Source organism: Paroedura picta, chromosome 8 (assembly GCF_049243985.1).
Source record: "Paroedura picta isolate Pp20150507F chromosome 8, Ppicta_v3.0, whole genome shotgun sequence".
Taxonomy (NCBI): domain Eukaryota; kingdom Metazoa; phylum Chordata; class Lepidosauria; order Squamata; family Gekkonidae; genus Paroedura; species Paroedura picta.
Window position 1 is genome coordinate 18,676,821 of NC_135376.1, and position 26,308 is coordinate 18,703,128.

The following is a 26,308-nucleotide window of genomic DNA, read 5'->3' on the forward strand; positions in this document are numbered from 1 at the left end:
AGGATATTTTTTAAATTATTAGATCCCCATACTGTGTTCAATTCATGAAGGTTTATGACAGGTCAGCTTCTATCCTGTTATATACCGTTTAGTGCATTGTTGCCCAGAATTCTGATAGTTGGGGGTTTTTTTTTCCTTCTAACTTGAAATGGAAGATATTCTTAATTCTTTTACCCAACCGGGTTTATTTTTAGCATGTGTAAGAATAAGAAGTTTTTGCCTTTCGAAGTCAAACCACTCCTGTGTATTTGTATGAGTCACTAATCTCGATGTGCCTTTGGAAAGAGACAAGGACAAAGCGGTCACTCAAGCAGAGGCACAAAAGCAGCCTCCTCTGGATGAGAGTCATCTTACTGTGTCTTTGTCATGTGATCAGTGGAATACAGAGATGCAGAAGGATTGTCCATTCCTACCAAAGGTTGACTGGAATTAATACAGGAGGCAAGAGTAGAATAGTCACTTAAGTGGACACAAAGATGGCTCCTGGAGGTCAAGTAATTTTGCTGGGCCTTTGTATCACTTGATTGTATGGTCCAGTTCACATAATACACAGATGTAGCAGCAGAGCTTGACTAGAACCATCTAAAGGTAGAACAATCATTCAGTCAGAGACACAAGAGTAGCATCCTCTTGAGGAGGGGAGTGGCTTTGCACCAAGATTGACTGATCCTTTTACATTAAGATTGATTGAATGATCCAATTCAATCGTACAGAAGTATAATAGAAATATCCATCCCAAGCAGAATCTTGTTGATAGGTGGTCAGAACAAGAACAGTGATTTATGCAGAGACAGTGTACTGCTCTAGTCTCTGTTGTACTTTGGTCTCCTAGGAGCCTTTGCAGGTTTGTTTATTTCAGCTCCCATATAGCTCAATTCTGTGCCTTAGGAGACAATTTGAGTATTATTGCTTCAATGACACAGAGAAACTGCTGGTCAAGCATTTCCAGCTGCACTGTGTGCTAGGAACATTTTCACCTCTTTCTTTCCCCCTACCCAAAATAAGTATGTGGATTTCTGCAGATTGGTGATTCCAGATTGTTATCCAGAAAAATGTGACGTGCTGTGCACATTTTGATGAACATGAACAAGCTAATAACCTGCACCAAGGATTCCTAACTGGAGCCTTGCAGCTGTACGATGGTTGTTTTACAAATCTTGGGGGGGCTAATGGGAGGCATTTTGGATTTTCTCCCCAGTTGCAATTACTCCCAACTTCCAGTGGAGGACTGTTGTTTTATACACAATAGAGGGTGAGGAGTCAGTTGGTGAGAAGCTATTGCCTCAGTGGCTCACAAGACATTAAGCTGTCCCCATGGTAACCAAACACTAGATAGAAGAAGAAGAAGAAGAAGAAGAAGAAGAAGAAGAGTTGGTTCTTATATGCCGCCTTTCCCTACCCGAAGGAGGCTCAAAGCGGCTTACAGTCGCCTTTCCTTTCCTCTCCCCACAACAGACACCCTGTGGGGTGGGTGAGGCTGAGAGAGCACTGATATCACTGCCTGGTCACTGCCACCACACCCACTACACAAAGTTAGTGGGAGACAGAGGCAAGGCCTCAGATCAGAGAAGCCTGGTCATCTCAATGGGGAATTCCTGCAAAGGCCAAGTGGTGGCAGCTATTAAACCAAAAGAATGAGAGGAAAGCCCCTCCAGGTGTCAGGAAAATCAGGTGGATAGCACATGCCAAGCAAAGACCTTGAGTAGAGCCTGGGGTCCAGATGTACTGGAGGACACAGCAGAATATGGCCTGCAGGTCAAAGCAGGACTGTTCCACCCCATACTCCATGTTTTGTGAGGTCCTTCCAACTCTGTGGTGGTAAGCCTTGAGACACAGAAGTTTGCTAAGATCTCCATTGTGATCTTGGGTCCATCACAGCGTTTCATCACTAGTATTTCTTCTGTATGATTAAAATAAGCAACCTACCTACAAAGGGGGACATGGCTAAACTTGTGGAACAATTTGCAGCTGTGAAGTGCTTTATAAATTTTTGCTAATGATACCAAACGACGGCCCTTGCCGTCCATGCCACCGCTTTCGAAAGCTCCGAAACACACTATTAGCATAGGTGTGCCGTTTCCCCTCACCCCATTAGTCTTCCCAAATTGATATTTGGAGGAGGCATGAGTCACTCCAAGCCCTGCAGTTGCTTCCCTTCACGAAGCACACTGATCTTCAGCAATGAATTAATATGGATTTTAAAGCTCCTTTGGTTTGACTATAGATTTTTCATTAAGCAAAAAGACATGATGTAGGAAAATAGACAGTAGCTGAAGGACACTTAATTACCTTTCCGATGGAGGCTATTACAAAGTGCAAGTATAACAGGATGTCCCTGTGAGGCTTTTATAACAGGTTCATTTGAAACGACTAAGAAGAAATGTGTAATGTAGTGAGCAATGCTTCCTCTTGGCTAAATGCCTCCTTGAGATCACGGTTGATATATGGAATGGTCAAATACCAATATCATCCAGTCTCATCCCCAACTTCAGGAACAGCTGTGACATTTTTTAGTGACTTACTATTATACTGTTGTCTCAATGGATAATCTAAGAGAAGGTCTATCTCTGGCTAGTGCTGTAGCGATTTGTAATGGTGTTTTTGGCTAATTGTGGTTTAATGCTCTGCACACTAATGGACTTTGATTACAAAAATAATCTTAAAATGACCTAGTTCAGTTTTTCTATTTCCCCATTAAGCTTGTCATTATGCTTTCACTCAGTGGGGTTTGGTCATATGTTCTCTATTACGAATTTAAATTTCCATTTTACCACTGTGGAGTGTTTACTGCAGCAAATATTTTTTTTTATTAAAAACAGAATGTCAGTCAAACAGAGCCTATTTGCCCAAAAAGCGGTTTGGAGACTAACAAACCCTAAACTTGGTTGAACATCATCGTAGCTGAGATTTTAGATTCAGGTCTCATTCCCATTCAGGCATTTAAAACACCCATCTGAGTGGGTTTTGAGAGTAGGATTCAAAATTGGCTCAACTCAGCGCAGCCAATGGGACCCCTTTTGTCGCAGAACAACCAAAAAGAGATTCCTTTTTTTGCAGAAGTTATAAAATAAATTTTTCCCCTGTGTAATGGGAAGCCAAAGTACATTCATACAGCTGTAAGAACGAAGGCTATTTAAAGTGGGTTTTGTTTGGCTGAACTACATATATGTTTCCTAGAACAATATTAAACCTGAGTATGTGTTTCTCCAGGGCCACATCTTCAAAGATTGACTTACCGTGTTTACACTGTGTTTTCCCCCCAAACATTATTGCATTTTTATAGTAACCAGTCACACCTTTCCCCAGTTTTCCTGTCTCTATAATAAAGAGAAATGTATTCAGTGCTCAGCACTGGATCGTCGTACAGTGCAAAATGGAATGAAAAAGAAAAGCAGATATTTTTCACACTTCACCATGCACATCTGTAAAAAGCTCAGTCGTTTTCCAGCTTCATTTTTTAAAAAAATCTGTTAACATTTTACAAGCAGCTGTGAACCCAAGTGATATGTCACAATGCCTCAGCTAGTTCCCAAATCAGAACCTTTTTACAAGGGATTTCTTTTTCTCAGTTCTGCTTTAACAAGCTGCAGTGCTGCTCCGGAATATATGTAACAAACTTTAAGGGCGCACACATCTGAAATAGGTACTTCTTTTATCAGTTTGTGTGTCCTCAGGTCAAGTACTACCTCTCTGGGCACTGATGTGAAAGAGTTATCTGTCCTAAGAACATTGGTATTGCTCCGCTGCAGCAGACTAAAGGGACACATCTAGACCATGTGCAGCCAGATTTCACTGCAGGCTCATAAGCAAGGCACAAAAGATGTCTCCTTTTACTGTCCCCAGCATCTAGGACTAACCCCCTGTGTGCACATTCTTCATGCGTTTTTTCCCAATCCTGTTTAGAGAGCCAGCTTGGTGTAGTGGTTAGGAGCAAGGACTTCTAATCTGGGTGTAAACTGCACGGAGTTTTTATTCCAACCCCAGATCGATTCAGACCCTGCCCTCTACACAGAATGCGATTTCCGTTTGGATTTGGGGTGATTTAAAATTTCCTTCTGCGGCAAGAAGGATTGATCCGGAGTCCCCCTACCTTTATTGTGCGATATCTTAGAGTGCTTTTAATCCTGAATATATTATAAAATCGCATTGTTTTTAATCGGGGCTCTCCTCCATGGTAGAAGACTGGCCACAGGTGGTCATGTGATGAATTTGCCTTAAAGGAGAAGCCCCTAATTTCTCTCAACTTCTGTCGGTCCTGGATTTTTTCCCCTTCTCTGCCTTTTTCGGTCTTCTCCCCCTCCCCTCCAAGAAAAGAAAGTGGCTCCCTGCTTGGATCCTCTCCTCCCCCCCTTCAAGAAAAGAAAGAAAGAGGCTTGGCTCCCCCCTTCTGAACTACCCTAATCACGTGCAGAAGACTTTCCTGTTTCAATGGGGGGGGGGGAGGAAGATCCGAGATCAAAGCGATCTGAATTCAACAGGATTGACAATGGAATAAACAAAGTAAGTGCAGACTCTGCCCTGGTGAGCCTGGTTTGATTCCCCATTCCTCCCCCACATGCAACACGCTGGGTGACCTTGGGCTTGCCTCAGCACTGATAAAGCTGTTCTGACAGAGCAATAATATCGGGGCTCTCTCAGCCTCCCCCACCTCACAGGGTGTCTGTTGTGGGGAGAGGAAAGGGAAGATAATTGTAAGCCACTTTGAGACTCCTTTGGGGAGGAAAAAGTGGCATATAAAAATCAACTCTTCTTCTTCTTAAAGGTCACCGAACATAGCTGCCATCGAATGTATCTTGCAGTAGTGGATTCCTTTAATTATCTCTTTCTAGAAGGAACATTGTGGGGAAGGCAGCATGGTATAACTCAGTCTTGTCAGATCTTGGAAATTAAGCAAGGTCAATACTTGGATTAGAGAGGCTCTGCAGAAGAAGGCAATGGCAAACCACCTCTGCTTCTCACTTGCCTTGAAAGCCCCTTTCTGAGGTTGCCATAAGTCACTTGCAGTTTGACACATACTCAGGCCATTCCTCCCAAGAGACTATTAGGGGGGTAGAGAGAGAAAGGGTGACAGGCTCTGTCATTGGGATCCAAGCTCTTGTAGCATAGCCACTATGGCTTGCCCCAAACCCAGCTGTTGGTGGCATGTGTTAAAGAGGGAAGTTTACTTGAGGAGACATGACTGGAACTACTGCATATTGAGAAAAAGAAGAAGAAGAAGAGTTGGTTCTTATATGCCACTTTTCTCTCCCCGAAGGAGTCTCAAAGTGGCTTACAATCACCTTTCCTTTCCTCTCCTCACAACAGACACCCTGTGAGGTGGGTGAGGCTGAGAGATATCACTGTTCGGTCAGAACACTTTTATCAGTGCCATGGCGAGCCCAAGGTCACCCAGCTAGCTGCGTGTGGGGGAGTGCAGAATCGAACCCGGCATGCCAGATTAGAAGTCCACACTCCTAACTGCTACACCAAACAGTCAATAGTGTGTATATGCATATTTGGAAGGGGGTGAAGTGTCAGTAGTCTGTGAAAGTTTGAGAATAGCAGGAATGGTATGTGTTTTGAACAGATTGCGTGCATCTAAGATATTGCAGCCAACGGATAAGTATGTATTTATATATTTCCAACCCGTAAAAAAATAATCTTTGTTATATTTTATATTTAAGAAAAAGTAAACTTGAAGTAGAAAGGCAAGTGTAAAACACAGTCTTGTGTCCAGTCAAAGGAAGCAAAGCATAGGGCTTACCATCATTGTGAACTCATTGCTCCAAAACATAATGAACATCACTGCATTCCATATTTGACCCTGCAAACAAAATGTTTCCCCACAAGGTAATATCATCACTTAAGTTAACCAATTGAGTATCATTTGTAATTTTTTTTCTCCACGGTATTTTTGAGATTACCTAATAAGGTGTTCGCTGGAATTGAGCAGCAGTTACCTGCTTAAATATAGAATAGTGATAAATTACACAAAGTACTGTGTTGCATTTACAAAATATGTGCAGAAAAGTCAACTAAAATTTCTCCTACATCTTCAGTGTGATCTACTTGATAGCTCTGTTTTACCCATTGTGAAGTTGTGTTAATAGGTCTTGTGAAAGCTCTCCTTTGAGTTAACAGATGGAAGTCAATGTAGGTTATGACGCCCCCATCCGCTTCCCTCTCTCAGATACAAGATTTTCCCTATATTTTTCTTTCCCTTTTGTGACTGAGCCATCCTAGTTTTCTATTTCCTGAAGAATTCCAGCTGTCCCACCCTGCATTAGTATGATATTTTGGCAGTTTTATCAGCCCAGGAACCTGAGGGAAGGAATATGAGCTCTCTTTAACTTATATGACTTAAATGGCACCCAGGAAGATTTTATATTCCAAATTAACAAAATATTTCATTCAACGCAGAGGAGAAAAGTATGGTGAAACCAGGGGTTGAAATTTCTGACTCAATATAGGTCACTTTATATTGATAAAATCAGTATATTTATAGACTTATTTTTCATGTTTCAGGCTAATGTAAATTTTTAAAGCTTTTCACAGTGACTTAAATCTTTATGTTTTTTTATAACAAATTTTTATTTTCATTTTACATAAGATAAAAAAATACAAGTACATTTATGAGGCCGGTCATATTGCATAAAATAGAAATATAAAGTACAGTAAGCCCTAATAGTGAATACTGATAATTATACAGCTTATAATATCTTTATGTTGAGAGGCTTTGTTCCAGTATTTCCCCCAAAACACTTTAGTACAGTTTCTTTGAGTATTCTTTAACTCTTCTGGTTTCCAGAAGTTTGGTACAGTCTTTCCATTCTTGACCTGAGTTTTTAATTGGATTTTAAGGTCTCTAAAGACAGTTTCTAACCATACCAGACTTCTCATTCTTCAGAGGTAACTCCCTGTTGGACAAGGTAGGGAAATTCTTCTATCATGAGAACATCTATCCTCTTTCTTTGGCCCAAATGTGAGTCTCTGTCTAGCTACCCACTCATCCTTGCCAACTTCCTCCTGTTCCACTATCTGTCTTAAAGTGCTGTAAGCTAAGGCAGAAATCAGACTCGGCATGTAGCTGTCTCAAAACATTTTCTGCTCAGCTGATGTTAACCAATCAGATTGCTTGGAGCAATGCAGAGTATAAAAGCCAACTCTTCTTATCTGAAAAAAAAAATTGATACCTGGGCAGATGTTAGGGTCACATTTGAAATAATAAAATAATGAAACACCATGTACAGTGAAGTGATTTGACATCGCTAGAGCATAAGTTTTCCACAGTATTCTCTCCCCGGGATATAATTTCTTTTGATTTGATATTATTGGTAATATAACTCACTACCATGATTTTCACTGGTTAAGACTGAGCACATCTGAATAACCAGCTTAACGGCATTTCAGCTAGTTCCTCCCAGTGTATTTACTCTTTCTCTGTTTCTCATCAAAAAAACTTTTAAAAGTCATAAAGACCAATAAAATAGCCCATCCTTCCTAAAGTAAGGTTTGGTTGCCAGTTAAAAACATCCAAACATTATGTGTCAACCATGACTTTATGCCTAAAAAAATGACTCAGACTTGTAAAAATTGTGGGGTTTGGCCCTTTCCCCCCCTTCTCCTGTAACTATAGGAGCTGAAGGTTATAAACATAAATCCAAGTAGATTATAAAATCAGAAAAAGTTGGCACAATCCAAATCATGTTAATAATGCAAGTAATTCCATTGTAGATGATAACCCGGCCACAAATTTTATGTTCTATAAATACTTGACCATTCCTTTCTTTTGGACTGTTGTGTTCATCTTGATGTTGTTTTTCCACAAAGCCTAAAGCCAAAGACCAGATGTCAGAAGTGAATGATATGTTCACTGCAAGTTGAAAATTAAATGTACATCTAAGCGAATCTGAGTAAGTACTTCAGCGGCTGTTGTTTATATCATTATGGGCCAATCAGCATGAGTGCCAGGCATTTGGTAAGGACAACCAAACCTCCTCTGTCCTCCCATATAATGAGAAATGAAACTGCAAGAATATCTTGTCATGTAAAAGCAAGGGGCAAGGGGAAATGAGAGAAGGCAAAAGAAAGTTTGTGGAGAGAAGCATGAACCTCCTTGCTTTGATTTTTAGAAAACAGCAAGTCTTTTTTCAATAATTTCCCAATAAGACTAAAAACAAAGAAGAAGAAGAAGAAGAAGAAGAAGAAGAAGAAGAAGAAGAAGAAGAAGAAGAAGAAGAAGAGCAAATTCTAGATTGAGATGAAAAGAATTTCACCATGGGGGGGATAGGGGGGAACTGCATCTGTCCTCATGTCTTTTCTTCTTATCCTTATCCATTGTTCCTCATAATATTTGTAAAACAGCCTGGGGGGTGGAACGGGTCTGGGGTGTCTGAGTTGGAATACCGCCAATCAGGGTGCAGCCAGCAAATCTTGCCACTTTGCTCTCAGACGCCTGAGAGAGACACACAGAGACACAGAGAGCTCTGCCAAAACCACAAATGAGTCCTGATTACCTGCTATGGCTCCTGCTGCGGGGGAGAGACAGATAGACAGAGACAAACTGCAAACAAGCCCCAAACTGCAAACAAGCCTTGATTCCCTGCTACGACCGAGTCCTCATTACCTCCTATGGCTCCTGCTGCGAGAGAGAGAGATCTGCGCCTGCTGGTGTCCCCTAGGTCCTAGTGCCCATTGCATTCCTGGTTGCAATGGGCTTTCTTGTTAGTCTTAAATAATGATATGGACTTGAGGGCAACCAATGAAGGTGATGGGCAGAACAATGACAAAAGAAAGTACTTCAAAGAATGTCTAATTGTGAAACTCAGTGCCACAGGATGGCCGTTAGTATAGGTGGCTTCAAGAATGGAGTTCCCTGAGCTGGATCGTTCAGGCTGAGCTGATCTCCTCAGATCTCAGAAGCTAAGCTATTTGAATAAGAGACCACCAAGGAAACCCATGGTTGCTAGCAGGTGGAGGCAGACAGTAGCAAACCACCTGTCTTAGTCTCTTGCCTTGAAAACCCTATAGGGTCAGAGTAAATCACCTGCAACCTGATGGTATTTTCCACTAAGAAGGGAATAGACAAAATCATTAAGAATAGATCAATCATGGGCTGTTTAGTTACTAATGCAATGGATCCTCCATCTTCAGAGGTGGTATTCCTCTGAACAGCAGAGCCAACTTATCCGTGAGGCACAGTAGACAGAATGCCTATGGCCCACAATACTTTAGGGGTCCACAAAAATGTTTTAAATTCTTATAAAATCAGAAGGAAAAAAATTAACTTTTAGGGTTGAAGAAAATATTTTAATTTCTTTCTTATATCCGAAAAAAACACAAAATTTTAGGATCCATGAAAATCTATTAACTTTTACCTAAAGCAGACAAAAATAAAAAATGGAAGTATTTAAAGTTATATATTGGTATTGGAGGGAGGGGCATGGAGGCAAAAGTGCTGAGGGGTCTTGAAATCTTAATGCAGCCCTGATAAACAGTAGTTGTTGGAAACCAACTATTTTGACCACTGGGCGAAGCAGGATGCTGGACTCAATGGGCCATTGATCTGAGCACATAGGGTTCTTCTTGTGTTCTTAGGTTTTAAACATGCAAAGGCTGTGACCAATGAGTTATCTCTCTAGTGCAGCTACACATCACATCTAATGCTTATTGCAAAGAAGGGCCTACAAAAGTACCTCAGGAGCTTTTGCTGGGTTCTTGCCATTCTGGCTCACATGGAAGCGATTTCTAGATGTTAAATTTAATCTGTTCAGATGCCTTCCATATGTCTGTGACAAAATGTTTTACAACTGGTTGCCATCTGTCCACTCTCCATGGATTCCAAAGAACAACTTGGATTTTTCTTAAAGTTTTAATAGATAACCGTTTCTTGGCATACACTTAAAATGCCACAGAAATTGGGAAAATGAGAGGGAGGGACACTCAGAGAGAAAGGACGGGGGTTAAGGACTTTGATATTTATATCAGTTGAAAAGAAATAGATAGAATCTTAGAATCATAGAGGTGGAAGGGATCTTCTGAATCATCTAGTCCAGCGGTCCGCAGCCTTTTTCAGGTTGCCACTCGTTGCCAAGGGGTGTGGGGAGAGGGCGACACCCAAGTCATCCAGCTGGCACCAAGTTGACTGCTGCAACATTTGGAAGATTTTTGAAGATTAAGCCCTAGTCCCAATGGCAGCCATTTTATGATGATGCCTATTCCCTATTCTCATAATTCCAAAAGTCTCCATAGCCTCCTCAGGATCAGATTTGGGTAAGACTCTCCCTATAATGTCTCACACAACCATTTATTTCTTTGAACTTTAGCCCAGCTCATTTCTAATTTGATACACTGATAACATCCGTCTTCCTTGCATTATCATGTGCCTGGCAAAGAAATGAAAATGAGGGGGGGGGGGGAAACACAGTGCATTGTGTTGTTCAGCACTGTATATCATCCTAGGCTGAAGAGGCAAAGGTGTTTAGATGAAAATCCCATTTGGTCCAAATAATACAAAAGGCCTCTAGTCACTAGTCACTTTCCACGAGGAAACCCTGAAACTTGACAAGCGGCATGCTGATAGTAGGCTATGTTGTAATTGTTTTAGTCTATCTTCTTCCTTCCAGTGCTGGAAGCGAATGACTATTTAAAACCTAGCATTAAATATCTTGTGCATGTGTTGCGAGTTAATTTGCATTTGTTGGAATAATTTCATTTGTTCTGCATTGCCTGGCTTCCAGACAAATTGAATGCAACTTTCAACAATGTTTTAGGTTTCTTAATACAATTATCTGTAGCGTTAGGGAGACTAAATATAAAATTGCAAATCAGACAGGTCTTGCATTACAGCGGAGAAGTTATAGCCAACTCACACAAATAGAATAGATGTATACATCCCATTTTCTTTGGAAACAGGAAAGCCAGTGCAAAATGTTCCCAGTTACTTCTGAATTGTGCTACCGGAGAAGGACTTTACACTTAGCGCTTTACACATATACATACAGACATTATTTGTATTACTTTGTGTTTAAAATATTTATTCATAATGTCGCCTGGCAATCTGTTATCTTCATAAAGACTGTTCAGTTGTGCTTCACACTTCTTGTGAACCCCACATGAGAACTGGGGTTAATTTGCCGTTTATATAGTGTGCAACTGTAGAGGCAGACATAAGGACGGGGTAATGGTGGAAATATATATCAGGTCATATATGAAAAGGTAATCCTGAGGGTCTGATGATTCATCACTACCAGCAAGGAAGAAAACATTGAGCTGTAATAGATATCTGAGCTGGAGGGCTTCTGATGCTGGGATGGAAGCGTTATAGAGGGGAAAGTAATAGATTTTTAGAATTTACATTTTAGCTGGTGCAGGATGGCCTGCTAAAATCAGATCAAGGAGAACAAAATGAAAACTTCAAAAGACTGATAGTGACGATATCCAAGCACATTAATTTCTTGATCAGGAAGTATCGTGTTTGTCTGAGTGCATGAATCAGTGAAGAAGAATGACTCTTAGCATATCCCCCAATGAGTTTACTGAAATGTAGGGGGTGGGAATTTCAGACTTTTCTCTGAGTAATGCTCATTTGATTTCCTTTTAAAAGTTGAAGGTGCAGTGAACGTATGCGTAGATGTAGGCTGAAAGACATTTATTAGCAAGCTCTGTTTTGTGACCAAGAGCCAAATCAGATATTTGAATGCCATTTGTTTAATGTTATTGATTTAGTAGTTAATAGTTGCTTTTCAACTTGAAAACAGTTTGCAAATTAGAGGATTAATATTAGCATCAGGATTTTTAACTATGCCTGGGGAAATGGCTGTTCCTTGGGTACTTTCTGGTGTTCTAGCTCCTCTGCAAGTTGGTGGAACCCAAAGGATTCCCCAAGATAGTAGAAAGAATAGAAATTTTTGTTTCTGGTTCAGAGGTCTTAGTATAGGAAAGCCAACTTGGTGTAGTTGTTAAGAGTAGCGGCCCTTAATCTGGAGAGGCGGGTTTCATTCCCCAGTCCTTCACATGCAGCCAGCTGGGTGACCTTGGGCTAGTCAAAGTCCTGCTAGAGCTGTTCTCAGAGCAGTTCTGTCAGAGCTCTCTCAGCTTCACCTACTTCACAGGATGTCTGTTGGTCAAAAAGGAATGAGGGATACCATCTGACCACCAAAGAAGCCTATGCTGGGGATTATGGAATCTGCATAGGCAAAACCCATGAAGGACAGGGTCTGTAGTAAGGCCGAGCATTGTACAATACAACAGAATCCCATCCTGGAACTGATTTTATTGTTGGGCTACCTTTCCTCACAAACGGCTTATGTTTGTCCATAATTGTGTCGTCAGGAAATTTTTCAAACGCTGCCCTTCACCAAAGATGGTCATGAGGAGCCTTGCCAACTTGACGTGGTCACGTGGAATATCTTGAATTCCAGCATGGCACATGTTGATCTGTGTTAATCTGAAAAATGTGGTTGCATAATTGCTGTTTACCCCCCAAATAATGAAAACGGAGCTAACTTGGAATGTGCAAATTGTCAGGCAAGAAAATAAAGCCAGTCTACACGTGATGGTGTTGGAAGCCGTCCTTTGTTTCACACTAAAGAGTGACTCCAGTGATCTAGATGCGTTGCAGGTGGCAGATTGTGCCAGTGCTCCTAATTTTAGCCTGGGGCTATCTAATTTAACACTCCCGTGCCATCTTGCGTTAGTTTCTGCCTTAGCTCTCATGCACTCTGGCATTTGGTTCTAATCTCAGCCATACAGAACTGGTGTGCACTATTTTAAGAATATTTCGCTTTCCCAGGAGACATGCTTGTGTTGTGATTCCTTTGGGACATTTGGGTTAAGTGTTCCGTGTTTGGGTAAAGGCTATTAACATAGCAGAAGGTATCTTGGAGACACACATCCCCCAAAACTGAAACTCATAATCTGGAATGCCTATAAATCAGTTACTTTTTGTTTGTTTTTTTTAAATTGTGTTTACGAAAGCCGTTGCCATGGTACATGAAGCATGATGAACAACCCCTTAAGAATGCCAAAGATGCTGACGGGATGTTGACGCAGAGACTGTAGGGGCATGCTGAGAGATTTCCCCCACTCTTTCCCTTTTTTGCACTAACATCCATCCTGATAAGGAGTTCTGGAGAACTGGAAAGTTTGCTCACTATGTTAATATTATTTTACTTGGCATTGGACTTTGCTATAGACCTTGGCACAAGTTTTGAGAGCCCTCCCCCCGCCCCAAAACCCATGCCTTCCCACTCCTTTGCACCCATGTCACATAGAGCGGTAAGTGCAGTTTATGATTAACTGAAGGTTTTCATGTTCAGCATAGCACAACATTAACTGAGCGTAATCAAGTGTAATTTCTGAAGCCTTGCTAGCAGCTCTAATAGCCCCGACTAGCTCGAAAGCTAAGCAGAGTGGATGATGGGGGACCACTGAAGAAGACTAGAGCCACAGTCCCAAGAAGGTAATGACAAACTTCCTCAGCTCATCTCTTGCCTTGAAGTCCCAGGAGGGGGAACTTCGTGGGGTTGCCATGAGTCACTTGTGACATGATGGCATATTTTACTTACTTGATCACTGAAAAACAACTGAGGACTGTTCCGTTCCTTCACTGGTGTCCGTTTTGCTGAACCTTTCCTGTTAAGGCAAGCATTTTCAGTTGTGCCACTTTACTATTTAATTAACATGGCAAAACAGGAGAATATTCAGCTTGTTGCTTTCCTGCTGTGAGAAGTGTACAAAAGCCATCACACTATTGGGTCATTGGATATTCCGATTCTTACCTTTATTAACACTTTTTAAATCACTGCTTCTCTTTTTTTAAGCATGTGTTTCTAGATGTGTGGCCAAATATGTCCTAGATCAGGGGTAGTCAACCTGTGGTCCTCCAGATGTCCATGGACTACAATTCCCATGAGCCCCTGCCAGGGGCTCATGGGAATTGTAGTCCATGGACATCTGGAGGACCACAGGTTGACTACCCCTGTCCTAGATGTTTTGGATATACAAATCAAATCTGAGTGTCAACTTTTGAGCTTCCTAAACTTCACTTTATTATTTACCATTCTAATTCCTGCTTATTTTGTAGACAATTTGGCCCTCCCGTCTGGATCGCCCTTTAATTATCTGCATGTACTGGAGGCCTCTCAGGCTATTTGTACAAGTTAGCACTTCTTTGTATTACTAATATCCACAATGATTGAACAACTGTTTGTTTGTGGTTGAAGTGTCCAATTTGCTGTACTTGTTCTAAATAACTGAATCCAAGAATGGCTAATTGGACGAACTCTGCCTAACTTACCAAAAGCATGCACTGTCGTGGAGTCCCCCTGCTGAGAAATTTGAACTTAGCAAACCCTCAGGGTCATCTTAGTACTTTGATGATTCAGTGGGCATTTGAGAATCTTTCACCACATGCTGACTCTACAACAGCAATAGGGTACATCAATATAGATGTGCATTCCTGTTTACACCATAGCAAAATTATGACAGAGCACTCAATTACACATTGAGCGACATCTTCTATTTACTTCAAGCTCTCTGAGGCAGGGTTCCCAATCTCCAGGTAGCAGCTGGGTATCTCCCACTATTATTACTGATCGCCTGGAGAAAATGGCCACTTTGGAAGATGGATTCTGTGGCATCATGCCCCATTGAAGTGCTTCTCTAAACCCTACCTTCCCCAGACTTCAAAACTCCCAACCCTGAGCTGGCAACCTACTTTGAGGGTCAGTTCATACTTCCATAACAGTCATGTATACTGTCACTGCATTAGAAGCAAGAAATAGAGATGCAGTTTGCTAAACTCTAAAGGAAGACTTAAAGGATATGCATTGGGTGGTCACTGTTGGTTGCAATGCACCAGATGTTTCCATACATCTAAATTTCATACTTAAAGGCAGAAAAATATCGTCAGAAGCCCATGTTCCATGGTGGTTAGAATGTTGAACTAGGATTTGGGGGACATGGGTTTAAAATCCCACTGGCCCATGGATACTTGCTGGGTGACTTGAGGCCAGTCTTTCTCAACTTTACTTACATTGTGTGATGGCTGCTATGAGGATAAAACAGAGGAGTAAAGAATGTTGACTTAAAGGTGATAAACACACCTTAAAGGTGATAAACGTCTATATAAATTATGAATAAGCTTCCGAAATATAGTAGTAAACGAAAACCATTTCCCCAATACATGAATCCTGCCCTGACAATAACTTTGCTGCTGCATTTTGAACAAAGAAATTCCCAGACTAATTTCAAAGGTAGCTCCACATATAACACTTTATAGTAATCTAACTTGTAGGTAATCAAAGCATGAATCACAGTGGCCAGATCACAATTTTGGGGAATGGCTGCAGCTGGTGTTATTAGCCAAAGCTGATAAAGGCACTATGTGTCACAGACATCTGGATCTCTAGATGTAGGCCAAAATCTGGCAGTATCCTCAAGTACAAACTTGATTTTAATGGCTTCATTTATTTTCATGGTGATGATTTATAATTTTAAATTATTTAATTTTGCTATTACTGTATCTTATGGAAGACCAATGAAACTCTGAAAATCCAGAGATGGTTACTCTAAAATATTTTTCTGCCTGAAGTTGATAATCCCTTTTATTAGGGTTACAAGATCCCTGGTAATCATGGGGGATAGGGGACTTACAAGGACAAAGCGAAAGATCTAGTTGCCAGGTTAGCCGTGGATCTGCACCACTGAGCTAAGTTTAAATGGCCTGAACAGCCAAAACAAACTGGACAGATGTACAGTAAATGTTCGGGAAAGGCATTCTTTCACCAAACTTTGGTTCTGGGGCACCGAACTGGGTCGAGTGCCAAATTTTGGCTTGTGAATTGGTTTGTGCCAATCCCTAGTACATGACCACATGTCCAAAATAATGTAATGTATTACAGTAGCTAACTGACCTCTTTTTTTTCTTTCTTCCCTTTAGTCAGCAGCAGAATATGTGAAGTCCCGTTTACCTGAAGTTCTCAAACAGCACCTGCAAGACTATGAGAAAGATAAGGAGAACAGCGTATTATCCTACCAAACCATCTTGGAACAACAGATTCTGTCAATTGACAGAGAAATGCTGGAAAAGTTGACTTTGTCATATGATGAGGCAGGTATGTGAAAAATGCATGGAAAAATTCAGACTACAATTTTTCAGCTCTCTTCGGTTTCCTGTCACTCCTTCTAATAGTAAAGCGGGGCTGTGGGAGGTCCTGTGACTCAGTGGCAGATTCTGGCTCAATCCCTGCCATCTCCAATTAAATAGTAAATGATGTGAGATATTTTTTGTAAATCGCCAGAGAGCTGCTGCCTGTCAAAACAGACAATACTGACCATCTTAGTTCTATATCTCTTAACCTTTCAAACTAACCATTTTTATAGACTCACAAAGTGATTGCCCAGTCAACTTGTGAATATCCAGGTGTACTGTGCACTTCTTTCTGCTCAGAATTGCCATTTCTTACAAGTGCTCCAGAGGTGACTATCCTTATTAGGGGTGTGCATTGGGATTTACCAAATCAAAAAAATATACCTGAAAAACACCTTCTCAATATTTTTCAGGTCTATTTCACCTTCCCAAATGTAACTGGGATTTTTGGGGACAACTGGGAACAAATCCAGGATATATTCAGGAATTACCAGCCCAGCAGGCCTGATTCTACAGTCTCTATCCTGTTTATTTTGACTTACCGTACATGGCTGGACCCCTTTCTCTTCCAGCCATAAAGCCTGCAGCATCTGTGTCTTTAATCATCCTTTTAAAAAGTCCATCTGGGCTATTGATGTAACATAATCAAGGGCTATAACTCAGTTTTATATAATGCAAGGAGCAGGACATAAGATCAGTATAATAGCAAACACTTGCAAAAGCATTTCTGTTTATACTCTCTTGAGATACAAAAAAAAAGGAGAAAGATATTCTTTAAAAACTTGTGTGGGGTTGTATGGTGGATTGAGAGTCTATGTCTATTCAGTATCAGACATTTTAATGCACGGATAGTCTTTTGGGAGAAAAGGTAATGGAAGGAAATTATAGATGCATGATGGGGGGGAACACTCCCCCGCCCCCTTTGGGCGGGGGGACACATGCTTGCACAAAGGAAAGGAAATGTAGCATATCTCAAAGCAAATATTTGGGGATTTTAATGTTAAAACAAGAAATCATTCCTGAATGAAGAGCTGCATAAGCAAGTCTAGAATAAAAGTCTTTTGTGTAGTGCAATTTAAAAAAAAAAGAATATACCCTCAGAACAGCATGCACCACAAACAAAAGTCCCGTATTTAAGTCCATAATGAAGAAAAGCCACCACCTTAATATTCTAATCAACTCCCTTGTTTGGTACAAGTGAAGTAATGGTGCTACCTGTTCTGAAGCAAGGCCTGATTACTACTGCTGTGCAAAATGTGTGTTCTTTAAAAAATATAATTGCAGCAGATGTTCGCGGTTTTGAATCCTCTAGCCATTCAACTTGCACGACAATTCTAAGGGTAACATTTTCTCCAGTCATGACAGACTTTCAGTGCTTTGTCAGACTCCTTTCATTTTAATGAGAAGGTCAAACTATTTCCAGTTCCTACTTTGTATGCCTGTAGGTGGGTTCCTGGGGAAGCAAGGAAGAGAGGGAAGAGAGGGCACTTTTAAAACGGAGGAAATTATAACCATTTCAGGTGAAAGTATACCAGGCTCCATGGACATCAGCAGGATGGCAACAAAACTGTATCCTCTGGCTACCTCTCAAGTGCTTAACATCTGTAATCACAAACCCCTGGAGTTCTCGTAGGTGCCAGCAGGAGTTCTAGCTTGGAATTAAATCTTTGAGGCATCTGACATTCTGAAACTTTTATGGTGTCTATGGTGGAGCCCTGTTCTTAGGAGAGTTGAAATCAGTAAATATATAAGTTTCTATGTTATTCTGCAACAGAAGAGCCAAATCTAGTGGGCATATTAGATACCAACAAGATTGGGAGGGGGGTAAGCTTTCAAGATGATGAAGAGAGCTTTTTCTCTTGAAAATTTACACTTCTTTCCCCCAAATTTTGGTCTTTAAGGTGCAATTGCACTCATAGAATCATAGAGTGGGAAGGGACATCCAGGGTCATCTAGTCTAACCCCCTGCACAGTGCAGAAACTCACAACTACCTGCCCACCCACAGTGACTCCAATATCATGCCCAAGTTATCCCTCCACCAAAAATCTCCAGAATCCAGCCTGGCCTGGAGGAAATCCACCTACAATCCCAGAGTAGCAATTAGCAAATCCCCGGGTTTGCAAGGAAGGGCCACAAGAGACAAACACTGACACATCCCTTGTAGGTGTTCTTGGGACTATTATGTGTAATTGATATGAGATTTGAACCTGAGCCTCCGGGGAGGGCGGTATAGAAGTATGATAAATAAATAAATAAACTCTTGGGTTCTCAGCTTACAGTCAGCCACTGAGTTGCCGCACTATAGTTTTACATTTTTTTTTGTAACACCGTCTAAATACCAATCTCAGGTTTGTACTAGGGGTTTATGTTCAAGCTTTCTGCATTAGTTCAATGGACCAATATATTTTGGCATTATTTATTTCATTTTTTTTTTAATAACATCTCTTTTCTAACCATCTTAGGATCCCCGAGGCAGCAAATAATCCAAAACATTAAAATGCATACATATATACATGCATACATTTTAAAAAATTAAAACATGCATAAAACAATTAAAAACAATTAACAAAATTATAAATGGGAAGGAGGCTCAGTGAGGGAACACCAAACAAAACTGTAAAATATTCACCCACTGGCAGAATTAATAGAGGGAGAAGTTGAAACTCCCTGGAGAAAGAGTCCCATAATTTCAGTGTCATAACCAAGCAAGCCTGTTCCTCGGTTGCCATCCATCTAGCCTCTGGTGATAGGCTCCCAAAATAGGGCTAAGGTTGCCAACCTCCAGGTGAGGCTTGGAAATAAGCCAGAATTACAGCTGAACTCCAGAACAATAGAGCTCTGTCTCTCTGGAGAAAATGAGTGATTTGGGTGGTGGGCTCTATGCATTATACTCACCTGAGACCCCTCACCTGTCCTCCTCAGACTCTATCCCAAAATCTCCAGAAATTTTCCAACATGGAGCTGGCAACTCTCATCAAGGCCGGCCCCAATGAGTTCTCCCTCAAAACCCAAAATAGGGCTGGAGAGGGCCTTGCCCCCTGTCCTGCATTTTTATTCACAAAAACTGAAGCCTGGAATATGCGGTTGCCTAGCAGCAGCCATTAACAGAATCCATTGCTTAAAGCTCCTTTTAACATTTTCGGATTCTGTTAAGCTGCCCTGTGTATGTGTGTGTGTGTTTTAGATTTCACATTTTTCTGCCAACCTAGGGCACTTTTGGGGTTTAGAGAAAGGCCTGTCTTCTCTGTCCACAGCTCCAGTCACCAGTTTTAAGTATCCAACATTATTCTGACTTCGCTATTAGCATACAAGATATTTTATATTCTGACTTTTCCTCCATCGTGGCATTCCAGACTGCACATGGGGCCTCCTGTGAGAGTGTGGAACCTCTTGGGAGCTGGGATTTAAGCAGATCGTGGTCTGACATTCTTAAGAAATATTGCACTGCCTCCATAGCTGGTTTGTTGACCTGGTTAAGTCCATTTAACCATTTGCAAAAAACTGACTCTTTCTTGCCCAGATATCTTAAACCCTTAACCCTGATTCAAACCCAAATTTAGAAAGACTAAATGTGACTGGCTGCAACCTGGGAGACTGATGACAGCCTGGGTGGATCTCATCCCTTGGGTATTTATGAAGCTGCAGCAAGTTTGTGGCTAAAATAACTGGAGACGAAAACAAGGAAGATTAAATGTCACTTGAGTAAGTCCATAAATTCATCTCTCTCTCTCTCTCTCTCTCTCTCTCTCTCTCTCTCTCTCTCTCAAAAATGGATAGTGGGTGTTTGTGTGTGTGTGTGTCCATAATTAAAATTCCTAGGGAGAAAACAAATAAAAGTTTTTAAAACTACAGATTCTATTGCTTAATATTAAACTGTACCCTGAATGAAATGACATTCTTCAGTTCTGCTACATCTCTTTATGAGACAAAAAGATTGTAAAATGATAGTTGCAAATGAGTCTAGAAACTAAAATATTCATGTAGACATTAGAAGCAAAAAAATCTTAACAAGTGTAGCTGCTTTTTCCCCATCCTATATGATGACAACCTTAATTTGTGATTTGATGCCTAGTGAAGGAACCACCTGACAATTCTCACTTCATAAAATGCTGTTCACATGTATTAGATTAAAGCGCATCATAAAATGGTTCCAAAGAGCCTCTTGTGGCGCAGAGTGGTAAGGCAGCCGTCTGAAAGCTTTGCCCATAAGGCTGGGAGTTCAATCCCAGCAGCCGGCTCAAGGTTGACTCAGCCTTCCATCCTTCCGAGGTCGGTAAAATGAGTACCCAGCTTGCTGGGGGGTAAACGGTAATGACTGGGGAAGGCACTGGCAAACCACCCCGTATTGAGTCTGCCATGAAAACGCTGGAGGGCGTCACCCCAAGGGTCAGACATGACTCGGTGCTTGCACGGGGGATACCTTTACCTTTACCTTTAAAATGGTTCCATGAAGTGGCTTTGTAACAAAGGCCTTAGGCCCCCAGTATTTTGTCGAATCATGTTGCAGAATTGCCACCACATTCCCTTGTGAGCTCAACATAAAGTGGAGAATTTGGCTCAGGAGCCGAGTGCATACTTTATGCACAGGAAGTCCAATAATTAATCATTGGCTTTTTCGGTTCTAGATTTCACATAGCAGGTGCAGGAAAATCTTTACTTTGCCTGACATCCTAAAGAGCCACTGCCAACCAGAGTAGATTGTTTCAAGTTAGATCACCTAGTACAGGGGTAGTCAACCTGTGGTCCTCCAGATGTCCATGGACTACAATTCCCATGAGCCCCTGCCAGCAAATGCTGGTAGGGGCTCATGGGAATTGTAGTTCCTGAGCATCTGGAGGACCACAGGTTGACTACCCCTGCTGGACTCGGTATAAATCAGAGAGTCATAGAATCGTAGAGTTGGAGGGGGCCATACAGTCCATTTAGTCCAACCCGCTGCTCAATGCAGGATCAGCCTAAAGCATCCAGGATAAATATCTGACCAGCTGCTTCTTGAAGACTGTCAGTGAGGGGGAGCTCAGCACCTCCTTTGGCAGCCAATTCTACAGCTGAACTACTTTGACTGCGAAAAATGTTTTCCTGATATCTAGCCGATATCGTTCTTCACATAGTTTAAACTGCAGGTCCCATCCTCTGCTGCCAACAGGAGCCTTTTCCTGCCCCCCCCCTAAGTGACAACCATCCAAGTACTTAAAGACAGCAGTCATTCCCCTCTCAACCGCCTCTTCTTCAGGCTGAACATTCCCACGTCCCTCAGCCTTTCCTCGTCGGGCTTGGTCCCCAGGCCCCGGATCATTCTCATTGCTCTCTTCTGAACCCTCTCAATTTTGTCCATGTCCTTTCTGAAGTGAGGACTTGAGAACTGCATACAGTACCCCAGGTGGGGTCTGACCAATGTAGTATACAGGGGGACTAGGACATCTTGCGATTTTGATGTGATGCCTCTACTGATATATTCCAAAAGTGCATCTGCCTTCTTTACCACCACATCACACTGTCTGCTCATATTTAGCTTATAGTCCACACGTATCCCAATATCTTGTGCACTCACACTATTACCCAGAAGTGTATCTCCCATCAGAACATCATGGGGAACCTTGTCAAAAGCCTTACTGCAATCTAGGTAAACAACATCAACAATCTAATAAGCCTGTCACTCGGTCAAAGAAGGAAACCAGGTTGGTCTGGCAGGACCTGTTGGAGATGAATCTGTGCTGACATTCCTGGATCAATAAATTGTTCTCCAGATGATTGTGGATTGTTCCCTTTAAAACCTGCTCCATTATCCTCCCTGCAATTGAGGCCAGGCTCACTGGCCTGTAGTTATTCAGAGTCATGTGCCGATGTGCTTATTCCATATTCTGAAATATGGGAAGGATAGGCAGCATACCAAATAGCCTAGAAATCCAGTCCTGTGAGCTAAGGTCCTGGCAATTGAAGTGTTTGGAATAGGGAACGCTGTCTCTAATGCCATGACCTGCGAAACAGCACTGGTGTTGCAAACTGATCCGGATAGTCAGTCATTGAAGACGGGTAATGGCCTAAGACAAGCTGTGACTCTCATCTATGATATCCGAAAGAGCCCTGGTGTACTTAAGCACCTGCTCTTCAGACACAACTTCACAAACCTAATATTGGTCATCGTATCCCACTGAGACTTTGAGAGAGAGAGTGTGTAGACTTGTCCTGCTGTGAGAACACAATGTCCCTACACTTATGCCTACCATCCTGTTGGTCATAACTATAGAATCAAAGTGCTAAAATTTGTTATTTTATATGTTTTAACAACTGAGTTTTATCCAGTTTAACTAGCAAATGCATATAAAATGACAAAGACATTATACATGTATTGCACTTTCCTTTGTTTGTTTGCTTTTTTTTGGATGCATTATTATGCATTATTTTAACTTTATACTGTTTTATCGTTCTGTGGTCTTCCTGAAGAGAGTGTCAGAAAGATATAAACTAAGCATTATCCAGTGTTTGGTGCTTTATCTCATCCATTAATAAAATAAAATGAATCAGCTTTGAAAATTTGCTTCAAACTGGGAGAATTATTGTTTCTGGCTTTCATTCCAATAGAGCAGGGGAATAGTTAACATTTTGCTTTGGGTGTCAGTTGTGACTTAAATAATTTCAAAACGATTCTTTCGCAACTAAACTGGAAAAATAGCTAGACATGGATATCAGGTATATTGACCAAGTATGTGCTGCCTCTGCTTACTACGTGCTCTATATGTCTTTTTGATATTTATTTATTGTTTAGGTTTCTACCAGCCTCATCCCTGGAGCCTAAAGCAGATAATGTATAACATGGAAAAATTACAGTAGATTCCCATTAACATATAGAATGTTAAGGTAAATTGCTTGGAGGTTGGAGAAAATGGGATATAAATATTTCAAATTATATATTGCCGGTTATTTAGGAGCTTGCTTAGGGACAAAATAGTGGGCTGTACATTTGGAGGTGGGGAAATAAACTAGAAATATTGACTATTAGGAAACGTCTGTTAAAGACTGTGGGTAAAAAAGTCACCTACGAAAAACTTGCCTCAGTTCTTTAAATGGAATTCCATAATCGTTAAGCTGCAGCTAGAACAACTTGCATTGTCTGGGTATTGCACAGGGATGATTTCAGCTAATACGTCTCTCTTGATTAACTTATGTGTCACAAAAGGTAGGGGGCCATACCCAGCCAGGTTTTTCTGTAGGTCAAAACAACTATTCAGTCCACGGCATGCTACAGAGCTTACAGATGAGCAGCAGATTGGCCTCAAGCCAATATTGAAACATCCCAGGCAAAACCGCCAGTGTAGACATAGCCCAAGAGCATAATAAAAAAGCAATTATACTGCTTTTACCGTAACCCAGGTTTCCTTTGCCCTATCCTGTCTTGTTTCTGCTCTTTCTCTAAATTAGACTGCACAGTCCACATTTCCTTCAGTTCCTCCGGAGACCACTTTGGGTGCTGAATAAATAACTTCTAAATGCACGTGTGCTAATAGGTTGGTTTGCCGTTATGGTTAAGGGCTCCATGTAAGCGATCGTTACATGGAAGTGCTGTGAAGCCAGCCAGAGAATGGACAGTTATTTATGGCTGCCTTGATGAAATTAGCTGCTTATCTGATATATGGCGGTGCTACTGATGTGTGTAAGTCCTTCATAAAACCTGATTGCCAGAGCCTAGGGATAATGTGGCTGTAGTTGAAACAATTTGTCAAATACAATATCCAATCCTGAAGGGGATTTTCCAGCAGATGTGTCCTGTTAACATCGGTGCTCCCTAAGCTAGATGTCTGCGGCATCTACAAACTAGTCATTATTTATACGGCTTGTGATGGATCTGCTAATTAAATCCCTTGAGTTGACTTAAGAACTTACCAGCTGGGACCTTGCTTAAGACGGATGCTTATTGGAAACTAAGCAGGAAGATGTGCACATTGCAGACTTCTTCCGGCTCATTTGGTGTTTCCAAACATTTCAGATTGTATGAAGACCTCAGACTAAGTCAGGGTTTAAATGGAACGCAGTCCAAAGCTGTCTTTAATATCAGGATTCAGTCCATCAACGGGAGAAGAAAATAAAGGGGAGATTACATTTGGACCATGTGATTGCCACAGCCCTAAACATCCAGAATGTATTTCCACACACTTCAACTAAAAAGAGGATATAGATGACAGCCAGTATAGTATGTTATTTAACATAGAATCATAGAATCATAGAGTTGGAAGGGGCCACACAGGCCATCTAGTCCAACCCCCTGCTCAACGCAGGATCAGCCCTAAGCATCCTAAAGCATCCAAGAAAAGTGTGTATCCAACCTTTGCTTGAAGACTGCCAGTGAGGGGGAGCTCACCACCTCCTTAGGCAGCCTATTCCACTGCTGAACTACTCTGACTGTGAAATTTTTTTTCCTGATATCTAGCCTATATCGTTGTGCTTGAAGTTTAAACCCATTACTGCGTGTCCTCTCCTCTGCAGACAGCAGAAACAGCATCCTGCCCTCCTCCAAGTGACAACCTTTCAAATACTTAAAGAGGGCTATTATGTCCCCTCTCAACCTCCTTTTCTCCAGGCTGAACATTCCCAAGTCCCTCAACCTATCTTCATAGGGCTTGGTCCCTTGTAGGGCTAGAATGGCCCCGGTTCAAATCCCCAGTTTCCACAAAGCTTGGACTAGTCACTTTCTGTCAGCCTAACCGAGGTCACAGGCTTGTTGAGCAGATAAAACGTGGAAAAGAAATTGACGCCCACTCCTTAGGAGAAAGGCAGGATAAAAATGTAATATAGCAGCTAACACGCCAACAGAATGCTGGGATATTTCCCAGCTGTTATTTAATACAATAAAATATTTGTAAAAATATTCCAGGAATTCACTGTGTGGGTGTCAGTTTACCTTTTTATATTACAAAACAAAATGATTTGTTACTAAGGATATCCATGAGGGTTGCTTGCCTCCTAGCCCTAAAGCACTCAGACATTCTGAGTTAGTCAATTGTATCAAAAATTAATTTCATTTACTCACAGTGATAATTAAAACAATTAGCTAACGTGAATTTGTAATTAGCATAACTAGCAGACTTATTTTTCTGATGTTCTAAAGAATTATTTTTATGACAGTCACTCACTACAAAAGCAGTATCACTGGTCCGTCCTCACCACCACCACCACCACCACCATGAGGAGACAGCAGACAGACTAGAAAGACCCAGCAGTAGCACAACCTCAGCAGAGGCATGTGGCCTAAGACCTCCCCTCCAGCCCACAGGAGAAGGGTACCCTTCAGAAGAAGGACATTCATCCCCTTCCCCACAGGATACCCACTAATAGGTACTCCATCTCTTGAACTAATAGGTACACCAAACACTAAAAAAAACTGGGTGATGATGCTACGGTAGGCAATGGCAAACCACCTCTGAATGTCTCTTGCCTTGAACACCCCACAGGTCAGCCGTGGCTTGATGGCATGTCCCACCACTAGATTGGAATCTGTTTATTGTATATTACAGGATCCAGAACTGAGATAGGATTAATGTTTCTATTTGTAACATTACTTCAACATGTGTTTTAGTCTCCCCACCACCACCACCACCACCCTTTACTTCAATGTACCAGAGCAGCAGATATAATTATTCTTACTTAAGAACACTGAAATAATAACAGCTACTTTCGGAATATCAGTTGGCTCAAGCAAACTCAGTGTTTTTGTTTTTTTTCCCTTTGAAACATACTTCTCCTCCCCACTGTATCATAATCTAGCTTGGAATTCCCTTCAATGTGAAAAGTGATTTCCCATATTCCATAAGGGAGCCATAAAAGACGGATGGACGGACGGACGGACGGACAGGAAGGAAGGAAGGAAGGAAGGAAGGAAGGAAGGAAGGAAGGAAGGAAGGAAGGAAGGAAGGAAGGAAGGAAGGAAGGAAGGAAGGAAGGAAGGATAAATACACATGACACACAAATGAATTATGTTCAAGTCCAGTAGCACCTTAAAGACCAACTCAGTTTTTGGGGTTTAACCTTTCAGAGACAAAGCTCCCTTCATTGACTTTTGAAAGCATACACCCTTAAAATATTGTTGGTCTCTAAGATGCTACTGGACTCAATCTAGCTCTTCTGTGCAGACCAACGCAGCTGCCCAGGGCATCCTGTTATTCCCCTCTCCTCCTTTTTCC

At 41.4% G+C, this 26,308-nt stretch overlaps 1 protein-coding gene across 4 annotated transcripts in view; it reads left to right on the forward strand.

Annotated features, from left to right (window-relative positions):
* The window catches only part of PPM1L (protein phosphatase, Mg2+/Mn2+ dependent 1L), a 200,723-nt gene that overhangs the window by 122,776 nt on the left and 51,639 nt on the right, over positions 1-26,308 (forward strand). For 3 of the 4 annotated variants that reach the window (XM_077348520.1, XM_077348522.1, XM_077348521.1), the window contains one exon: positions 15,927-16,097. In XM_077348520.1, coding sequence (XP_077204635.1) covers positions 15,927-16,097 — 171 coding nt within the window. Of the gene's footprint in view, positions 1-13,318; positions 13,442-15,922; positions 16,098-26,308 lie in introns of those variants that run through there. The other variant, XM_077348524.1, reaches the window with a different exon arrangement.